Source organism: Eulemur rufifrons, chromosome 24, assembly GCF_041146395.1.
Source record: "Eulemur rufifrons isolate Redbay chromosome 24, OSU_ERuf_1, whole genome shotgun sequence".
NCBI classification, from domain to species: Eukaryota; Metazoa; Chordata; class Mammalia; order Primates; family Lemuridae; genus Eulemur; species Eulemur rufifrons.
In genome coordinates this window covers 21,438,321-21,449,382 of record NC_091006.1, presented here as the reverse complement: position 1 = coordinate 21,449,382, position 11,062 = coordinate 21,438,321, and the positions used below count along the sequence as shown (strand labels likewise).

The window sequence follows — 11,062 nt, the reverse complement described above, 5'->3', positions numbered from 1 at the left end:
GGGAATAAACAATACCGAAACACAGGTCATTGTGAATATTGCACAAAAATAAAACATATCATGGTGCTTCGTGATAAGATCCTGTTAGTACAATTATTCTTGAGAGACAACTTTCTGTACCCATTGCTACAGTGTAAGTCAGACCCAGAAAAGAAATGTGCTGTTTTGACTTTCTCATTAATCTTGGCTTCCTAGTACCTGCTTCATTTCTCTTTGGGTCTCTTTGATAAGGAAAATCCCCATCTATTACTTGGCACATCAGCCACTGGAGACCCCCGCCCCCCACGGAAGACCCGCATCAGCATAATACTAACCTATTACCCGGCACATCAACTAACCTATTACCTGGCGCATCAACTAACCTATTACCTGGTGCATCAGCTAACTAACCTATTACCTGGCGCATCAACTAACCTATTACCTGGCGCATCAACTAACCTATTACCTGGTGCATCAACTAACTAACCTATTACCTGGCGCATCAACTAACTAACCTATTACCTGGCGCATCAACTAACCTATTACCTGGTGCATCAACTAACCTATTACCTGGCACATCAACTAACCTATTACCTGGCGCATCAACTAACTAATCTATTACCTGGCGATGCATTAGCCACCTGAGATCCCACCCCTCGAAGCATCCCAACTTAATAAAAGTTGGAAAAATCGGGTAGAAGGGGCTCAGAATTCAGTGGTGAGACCCCTCTGAGCCTGCCAGCAAATAAACCTTGATTCTCCGACTGTGTGCCCCTCGGTTTGTCCTCCAAACCACCGGCTGTAACATCTTGACCATATGCTTTCATGGTCCTGTTTTTCTGGCTGGGTATGTTATTTCTCACCTACCTCCCCTCAACCTCCCCATTTTGGTTTTATCTTTAACTTTCCAGGAGACAAGGTGCCCGTGGTGTTTACTAGGTCCACCTCCCACTCTTGGGGAAAAGGAAGTGCATGAAAAGTTTATTCAACAGGTTTAGAGTAGACAGTTTTTCCTTTGTTTGAAAACTCCACTGGAGTGTCCTGTTAGTGATTTCCTCCTTCCCGGTTTAGGGACCACATGGAAGAAATTAATGTTCATAAGTAATGTGATACCATTAAGAAAGATATTTTAGATGAATTGTTGTGGCAAGTAGTAAATCACACTAGATAAACCACCTAGAAATGAAAGAGGCTCAGATATGGAAATCAGACACATGGGGTACCAGATAAAACAGAAATAGATTAAGAAGTTTTATAACCTTATTTTGCCATACATTTTGGGGGATTCTCAGAGACTAGCGTACACCTCCAAACCCATACCCGATCTGAATTATTTTCTGATTTTTTTCTCTTTATGTAAAAATAATTATAATTTCAATTTTTTTCTTGAATTATATATATATTTGGGGAAATGAAGAAAATTATGGAAGGACTAAAGTATAACCCTTTATTTCAGTCACCTTTTACCATTTGTACTGAATTTTAGCAGATTCTCTAAGGAGGCTGCAATCAACTGAGAGTTGTACTCAGTTTTCATCTTTTTTGAATGGATCTGGGTTTTATACCTGTGGATGACATGAAAATGAAAGGTAATTCATCCTTATTTTCTCTTTGGAAAACTTTAGACACATTTTTCTGAATTCTCTGTCCTGGATGTATCCAGAAAGAGCAAGGATCATTAAAAATATACCATTTCTCTTTCAATTAATGTGATGTAAAAATGGTAAATTCAGGATTTACTTATTATTGTTAAGTTATTGATTTCAGTCTTTAAGGATTTTTAAGGGGGGTCAATAAGCTTTTTGAAACTTTATACACAAATATGCATCTTTGGGCTTATGTGGATTTGGGGGTGAGTAAAAGATATATCAATTTCATTATATTTTTTTAAAGAATTAAATGGTTAAAATAAAAAGGGTTAGGAGCCACTGAGATAAACTTTAACAAGGAAGTTAATCTGTTTCCTCTTAGCACAGTCAAGGTTAATTAGACTCAGTCTGTAGAACACCATTCATGTTCACTCACTGGCCTCCAGAAATACTGTCTACATAGTCTTCTGGACCCTCCACAGTCTGCAATTTGGGGGGTGGGAAGAGGGGAGCAGCAGAGTCCTCCCCCAGTGGAGGTCCAGTGGCTGGTAGTTCATGCATGTTGCTCTCCATCCCTATGCTGCTCTGTCCTGCTGTATCACCTCTTTCCCCAGCCCTAGAGGAGCCTAGAAGAGATTGGATGGTTAATTTCCCAAGGGAGGAAACAGCTGTTTGGCTATACTGGTTACTGTTTTATCCATTAATATCTGCCACTGCTAAATTAGAACATTGACTAAAACTGTATTTTCCATACTGGATTCTTCTGGGTTCATATAAATAAAATAATTGTCCCCAAGGGAGAACAAAAAACAGACCAAGATAAACTCTTTCATTTCCTTTTGTGGATATTGCTCTTGTTTGGAGAGGTTGTGAGAACTGGGGAATTTGTGCTTTCATTCAAGAACTGTTTATAGAGCACCTGTCACATGCAGGCCCTGGGCTGGAAGCTGGCACTGCTCTCTGACCTTGTGGAATTTCCAGTCAAGTGGGTGAGACAAATATCAAAAAACAGTCACACAAATGGATTGAAGGCTCATCATCTAAATGGAATCCATCAATGTGGAATTTGTATCGGGCTCAAATTTTGCCTTAAATACTTCCGCAATCTTTAAGGCCAAAGCGAGGAGAAGAAATAACTAACGTGAAGCTCCTATTGTGACACAAAAACTTTTTTAAAAAATCAAAGCTTTAAGAGTGAGAGTTGTGAGAAAAAAAAAAAAAAAAAAACATGGGAATTACAGCATAACACCTGTGTTTCCCCTTAAGCCAATTCCTTCAAATTGTTGAGTTTCATCTCAACTCAGCTTTTGAAATATCACATATCTACTTATCAAAGTAATAGATCAAAATAATAAAGGAACTTTAGGGAAAAGAAAAAGAAAAATATCACTATGAAATCATGTCAACTTGAATCAGTATTTTTGAAACCTTTTTTTTTTCCTTAGTCACTGGACTTAATTACTTGGTGTGGGTCTTGTTCACACCAAGACATAGTTAAACGCACGCATCAGTTAAGTCACTTCTAATACAGCAACTTCCCTTTCTGCCAAGTGATTTCATTTCCTATGATCCTTACTTTGCATGCAAGAAATCCTAGTAACACATAATATATAATCATTGTCATTTTAAAGATATTTTTTATTGTAAACATCGGAGTAAATAATGTCTCACTGATTTTAGAATAAATCTAACCAAAAAAATAGGTGTATATACACTTCTGTCTTATGAATTTAACAAAGAAAAAAAAAAAGAAATGACTACAAATAAGTACTTACATTTGATTTGTTTTTCATACTGAAGACAGGCTGACATTACACTTCCGAAGTCCATAATAAATACCTGTTTCTACAATCAGGCTCTTCCCCCAGACCTGTTCTTCAAACTACAAACTCCATTGATTTGGAAAATAGTATCAGAAATAATATCCAATTCTCTGTATATATCGATGGTTATAGTGCTTTTTTTTTTAACACATAAATGTGAATTGAATTATTAGGCATGGAAGAAAAATAAGCAGCCGGATATAAGCTTTACAAGATCTGTTGTGTTAATGCAACTTTACCTTTTGATTGGTAAACTTTTAAAGAGAGATGTGGTTCTCCAACTCCAGGAAAAGATAAGGGTACCATAAGTGACAGATTAGAGAAAAAGAAAACTAACATTTATTGAGCACCTCCTGTGTGCCAGGTACCATTCTGGGCATTTTCCCTATGTTCACTCATTTAATTCTCCCTGTGATCTTGTGGAACTGTGTTCTTCTCATTGTACAGATAAGATAACTGAGACACAGTGAAGTTCAAGAACTTCAGGCGGTTGCTTGGCTAATAATAGTAAGTGGAGGAGTTAGGACAGAAGGCAGGCAGGCTTGCCTTATTCCAACGCCCATGCATACCCTTAAATTTAAGTTATCCTGACTTCCTGTGGCTCAAAACCGATGTGTTGAGCTGATTGCTTCTCTAATTGGCAAGACTTTAGAAACATGGCTTTTTTTTTTTTTTTTTAAAGGTAGGGGGCAATTTTAACAGCATGGACCAACTTTGTTAAGTATTTTTACAAACTGTTAACTGGAAACATTTGAATTTTGAGAGGGAACTGAAATGTCCTTGAGGAACTGGAGCACATTAAATTATCATATTAACAAAGTACACAGCTAAGAACATGTTTTAAATCTATCCACTATCTCAAAGTTTTATTGACTACAATTTCAGTGGGCAGGTATGTTTATGTTTATGACACTTGGCATTGACAACATCATAAGTCAAATCCATTGATATATGTTTAGCATTTTGTCTGTGATTCTGTTAATCTGAAGGGCTTCTGAGCTCAGACTAATTTCCTCAAAGGGAAAAAAAATTCCAGGTGTAAGCTGAGACTTTAATCTTGGGATTGAGAAAGGTAGCTCTGAAGGAGCGTCAGATTTTAGCAGCAGCAGTTGCAACACAGGCATAGAATCAACTTGCTTCAGGTCTCTTGATTAATAATCATGGGACATGATTCAAACTCAAGTTCAGCTGACCGCGGAAGCCCATGTTTTCCCTACCATGTTCTGCTTTGTTATGTGAACACAACTTTATTCAGATTTATGAAAAGATCTAATTCTAAAATACCTATTTGAGGGGTGAGGCTAGATGGTTTAACACAGCAAAGAGACATCCAGTTTCCTGTGGGGAGTTTGACGCAAGAAGAAGAGTTATGTATCAATGTGGGAAAAGTAAATATTTATCTTTGTTTTGGCTGTTTCTTGAGCTCTTCCTTTTCTTGGGTGATACACTTGGTTAATGACCACGCATCTCTTGGTGATGAGGATCTCTGGGAGCTCTTTTCTGCTCATTAAATGATTCTCATGGCTCAGGAGCCAGTTGGACCTTAAATAAACAGCTCAATTATTGAAGTTCCATGAGCTCTTCATTCATTTCTAAGGGATGATAAGACACCATTTGTATTTATATGCAGCTTTATAGTTTAGTTAAACTTTGTACCCCATTCTATTTTAAAGCAGGATATCTCCAAAGAGGATAACTAGTCTTACCATTTTTTCCTCCTTGAGCCCATTTAGTCCTTCTCCTCACTATACAATGACTCAAAGCTTACCCTTACAGAAGTAGGACAAGATAGATATGCTGTCCCCTCTAGTCACTTTGTCTTTGGCCATCCTCACCTCTGAGGGGGAGGGTCCTGGGACATAATACATTGAAGGTTACGTTGTGAGAGATGAACAGCATTTGCAAAGGTTTTTTTTTTTTTTTGCCTTGTAAATGCTCCATTCTAAGAAAAAAAATGTGAACATCAAGGTTAAATGGAACTCACTAGCTCAACCTCCAAGGATGCCATCAGGATGAAGTTGGGACCGTGAGAGGAGTATAGGGGGAGATATGGGGTGACGGAAATGAGAGAAACAGGTGCCTATGTAAGTGAAGATCAGCAAAAATACAAAGGCAACCCTCCGGGGAAAGTAAAGGAGGCTTTGCACATCCTCAGAACTCTGAGTATCTCAGTAGTGCGGCAGATACGATTGGGTCTTAATGATAACGGGCTGAACCCCTCATGCCAGGTGTGTCCGCATGAGGATGTCTTTGCTGAACGCGCCAACATCACTGAAACAGAGACTGGGGGTTTTCTTCAAGATCTAGGTCTTCTTTACATATCTGCCCCAAACTTTTTTCTTCTTGTCCCTTCGTAGGTCGTGTTCCATATGCTACACAATTTGAGAAACCCAGATGGGCCGTGTTCTCTTACATCTTGCATTTGCTTTTCCCTCCACCAGCAAAGCAGTCTCTTTGGTCTTTCTTCTTCTCATCACCAATGTAGGTCACAATTTTGAGGTTGTTTCTTCCGAAAACTGGCATTTGTCAAAACTGCATCAGAGGTCCTGTTTATTTGCTTTCAGAACTTCCTGTAATTGTCTGTATTGGAACACTCGTCATTGTATTTTACTTGCTTGTGCAGCTAATTGTCCATATTCTGCACTAGATGGCGAACTCCTTGAAGCCAGGTACTATATCTCATGTTATGTGAATAACGTCTCCTACAATTCCTGCCATCAGCAGATGATAGGGCTGAATGAATAAATGGATAATTCAGTTTCTGAAATGGTAGTGTTAAAAACAATAAAGACTGCATTATGTAGGATAAACATTTACTTTGCTACAGAAGATACATAATGTAATCCATGCAATACTTTGTCCTCACATCTTAGATTGGTTGGAGGAAGATAAAGAAACACAATTGCTCAGAAATTGACTAACATTTTCGGAAAGCATTTAAAAATGGCATTCCCCCTCCATGGTGTGTTTACAGTGTGGGTGAACTCACTGTTCAATTGCACTTCCTAAAAACGAAGAAAAGTATTCAATCAAGCTGGATTATTTATAAAGCGTGTACTTGCCCAGAGGGAGACAGACTCCTACTATTGTAAATTCCCTTCCTTGGTGTTCCTTATCAAAGGAAATCCTTTCTGGAAAAGACTTCTCTTTAGGACTCTAGGACATAAAGCCATCTTTTTATACTCATATAAATTTCTTACTCTATCCCTCTTGTTAGTGATGATGACAGTTACTCAGAAGATAGTTTTGTTTTCCTTGGATAAGGAGCATAAAGCCAGGGTGACTGAACCAAGGTTTGAACCCAGATGCTCTTCTCGCTAAGCTTATACTGTTCACGTTCCCATTAGAAAATACCCATCCCCACCCGGTCGAGGCGTCCTAGTGCGTCCCTTCCCGGAGCGCAAACAAACCTCGACTTTACAACTTAAGTGTCCTTGAACAGTGTCCCTCCACGGACTGTGCTGTTCCCTTTCATCTTCCTCTGTTGGAGGCCTCCTGTCCTTCAACACCCTGCTCAAAATGCTTTTGGGAGATTCTAACCCTACGGCCCTGGCTGGAATTAAGATATTATTAATAGTACCACTTTTCTACTCTGTAATAGAGTCGGTTCTTACATGGCTTTCTTCTTCTGATAGACCAAACTTTTTAAGTACTTAGTTTTATCCATCTCTTTAGCCCTCTACATTACTCAGAAAGTTACTCAATAAATGTTTGTGGACTGAATTATTTCCATGTGCAGCAGGTGTGCACTTTCATCCCATTAACATACATTGGGAAACCAGATCTTTTAAAAAGTTTGAAAATATACTCCTTGAGAGCAGTAACAGTTCCTGGAAACTCTTTAAAACACTTAGAAAAGGATTTATCATAATTTCCATCTCCAGTAAAAACTGTTGCCTGGCTTACCTTCACTATCATTACAGTACATATCATTTACTTAAATAAACACCATGCCATAAAAGGAATAATCAACAATGACCTTGTTCTAACAGCTGCCACTCTGCCTGTCACATAGCACCACGATAAAGTTATCTACAAGTAAAAAGGAATACAATTGATAATAATGTATGAAACTCGGGAGCTTGACTATTTAAAAAAGTTTATCAAAATTAAATTACCTTAAAGATCAAAGAAACTTTTATCAAGCTGAATATTTGAGAAGGAACCAATCGAGGAAGTCTGATGACTCAGGTTTGGCCTCAGGAGACAGGCTGGGGTTGTTGCAAATTGTGGAATTTCCTCTGACATAATGAGAAGATGAGGGTGCACTTGTTCTCCAGGGTGGCGATAATATAAAAAGCCACGGGAGCGCTCCTTTCAGCAGAAACCCTCAGGGACAGCAGAGCACACGAGCTTCTAGGACAGAAGCCAGCAAGAAACCACAGGAAGGAACCATCTCACTTGGTGTAGACATGACTTCCAAGCTGGTTGTGGCTCTCTTGGCAGCCTTCCTGCTTTCTGCAGCTCTGTGTGAAGGTAAGTGCATCTTTCCTACTCACAGTTTCCCTGTGTCTAACTGTGCTCCTCAGACAGCAAGCCTGTCCTTAATGCTTTGATAACAAACATCCTTTGTATTCAGAACAGAAAATAATCTTTGCAGTCAATTAATGTTAAACTGAAGGGATTTTTTTAAGGCTGTATTTATTCAACACTTAGGAAAGTATAAAGTTGGATCAATATAGACATTCTATGTCTGTAAGTCATACTGTATAGTATGCATATATTTAATATAAATCAGTAATTTACAGTATATCCTATGGAGGGCCACAGTTACCCATGTTATCTATTAATATTGAGCAAGGTAACTCAGATAATTCTACTCCATCTGGTATTTTATTGAAAAGCCTCAGGCACTATCAATTCCTGTTTGGTCTAAAGATACCCTCATTATAGACCATTTCAGATCTGTACAACTCATTTCTATGTTTCTAGTAATTCTTTCTGAAGGCAACTTTTACATTGGAGAATCTTAGTTTTGCCAGGACTGTGGTAACCCAGGGGAACACGCAATGTCAAGTGAAGGAAAAAAGTACCACGAGGATGTCAAAGAACAAAATCGAGGTCAAGGGCTAGGAGACTATGTGGCTTTGCTAGACACGTGATGCTGCCACGGTCCCCAAGGAATCAAACTGAAATTAAAGAGGGTGTGGCTAGCAGAGCGGTGCCTGATGATGACATCAATCCTTAATTACTTCTATTTTTTCCCCCCACAGCTGCCGTTCTGGCGAGGATGGGCACAGAACTTCGATGCCAGTGCATAAAGACGCACTCCACGCCTTTCCACCCCAAATTTATTACAGAGCTGAGAGTGATTGAGAGTGGACCACACTGTGAGAATTCAGAGATCATGTAAGTACTTTCAAAGTGCATTAGACAGTTTTCTTTAGCAATCCTATCATTGAGGAAGGTGGACATAATCAGGGAAGTTCTAGGTACTAGAACTACAGTAGTGAGCAAAACAAAACAAAAATCGTTGTCTACAGGACATTTACATATGGTACCTTCCATGCCAAGTAGCTGAAGGTTGCTTTGGGTTTAGATTTTATGTCTGTATTCAAGAAATGATGATTTGAATGGGAAAGATAAATATTGATTTTAATTATCTCTCTCGTTTCAGTGTAAAGCTTGTCGACGGAAGAGAGCTCTGCCTGGACCCCAAGGAAAAGTGGGTGCAGAAGGTTGTGCAGATATTTTTGAAGAGGTAAGTTGCTTTTTATTAATTTAAATTCTTCATCTATCTTGAGACATATAGACCAAAAGTCAGCCTATAAATCTCCTGCTTCTGCAAATCTCTTTTAGGACACTTTGATTTAAAAAAAAAAAAAATAGCAATAGTGAGTTTGTTGTACTCATGACTGGGAAAATCATGCATCTCAGTCTGTCCAGGGCAGTCTGGGTTTATGCCAGTATCCTGTATCATCAGGAAAGTTCCTTTTCACCCTGAAAAGTGTCCTGTTTTAGATGATAACTTACCTAGTCTCCCTGTTTACACTTGAAAATATAGAGCATTTCTAACAAATGAATACCGAAGATTATCTTAAGTTTTCAAGAAAATATATTTTCAAGACCCTTACTTTCCTCCTTATTAGATTATTGTTAATCTTTACATTTTTCATTTCATTTATTTTTAGGGCTGAGAAGCAAGAACAAAATTGAAGTCAAAAGTTAGGCACGTATCTGCCCTTCAATTTCAGGAACTGAATGGGTTTGCTAGAAATGTGATGTTTGAACCGTCACGTGGAAATATGGACATCACATGGACTATGAAATTTGCTGTAAATTCAAATTTGGCTGGCAATCTTGCATTTTTTATTTGTTAAATTGGGCAACCTTAGTGTGTTAGCCAAGATCCATGAGTCCCTGTTCAACTCTGCCTTGGTTTCTCCTTTATTTCTAAATGGGAAAAAGTATCAGCCACCATCCTACCTCACAGGGCTGTTGTGAGGACGTCTGGAAGCACTTTAAGTTTTCTTTGTGGTCATGTAAATTATTTTTAAGTATAACTTATTCTCCTATTTATTATTTATATATTTATTTAAGAATCCAATATAGTCATATTTGTGCATGCATTTGGAAAAATGGAAAAGGAAGAAGCATTGCTGATGGCATAGTTATAATGATACTGTGGATTTATATTTATTTTAGATCTTACGTGATGTTATATTGGAGAATTTTTAATTGGGGTTTTCAGATTAAGCAAAAAAGAAAAAGGACACTCAGTTAAATTTTTGTTTCAGATAATAATTAGTAATTCTTTAGAGTAAGGACATCATTGTTTACCTGAAATTTTAATTAAAATGACAACCCTACTTTTGATACTCCTGGTATCTTGTCATTGCCAGCCTTGTTACGCAGTGCTGTGTTGAATTACAGAATCCTGAGTGACTATCTCAAAACAGCAAAAATTCACCAGGCAATATTAGCAAAGTAATTTCTTGGTGGTTGAAACTTATTTATTATGTACAAATAGATTCTCATAATCTCAAATAGATTCTCACATTCAAATGATTGTGTTTTTCAACACAAGGCTTTATTTTTTTTTAACTTTAAGATGCTTTTATGGTTCCCAAAGATTTTTTCTACTATTTTTGACAGTATGGAAATATAAACATAACTATAAAACATTTGAAATATAATTTATTATCAAAGTCATCAGGTGTTTGTCTTTCATTAGTAGTTTTAATTTGTTGAGAACCTCTTTGTTTATATTAAAAACCATATTTTAATTTAGGAAACATAAATGATTTCCTTTAGCATTTTGTATATTATATTGAAAATTACAAACCTTTATGTAGAAAAGCAGAACTCCTTTCAAGAAATGGGTTACAAACAGTAGTCTCTTGCATAGAATGTCAGAAACTTTTTCTACTCCCTGCTGTATATCGTTTTACTAATAAAGCTGACTCTAGATTTTCAATCAACAAGTCCATGTGTCTGTATATCTTAGCACGGTTGGGCATTTGGTTAAAGAGGGAAGAGGGTACACATTATAAGGCGCTTATCAATGATCGAAGAGTAAAACTGATATATATGAGGCAAAGAAGTTTAAATTATGATTAAAGACCATGCATATATGAAAATAAATCAAACAATACTCTGAAAAGTAAAAATATAATCATTTAACTAAAAAAACTCAGTGGATGAGTTTTATAACAAATTAGACAGAGCTGA

General features: G+C 37.5%; 1 protein-coding gene across 1 annotated transcript; it reads left to right on the top strand.

The window, feature by feature from the left end:
• Positions 1-7,746: 7,746 nt before the first annotated feature.
• On the top strand, positions 7,747-9,863 carry CXCL8 (C-X-C motif chemokine ligand 8). The gene is made up of 4 exons (XM_069457765.1): positions 7,747-7,867; positions 8,605-8,740; positions 9,009-9,092; positions 9,523-9,863. Exons 1-4 carry the CDS (start codon positions 7,804-7,806, stop codon positions 9,545-9,547), a joined length of 309 nt encoding a protein of 102 aa, XP_069313866.1. The 5' UTR covers positions 7,747-7,803; the 3' UTR covers positions 9,548-9,863.
• Positions 9,864-11,062: the final 1,199 nt, after the last annotated feature.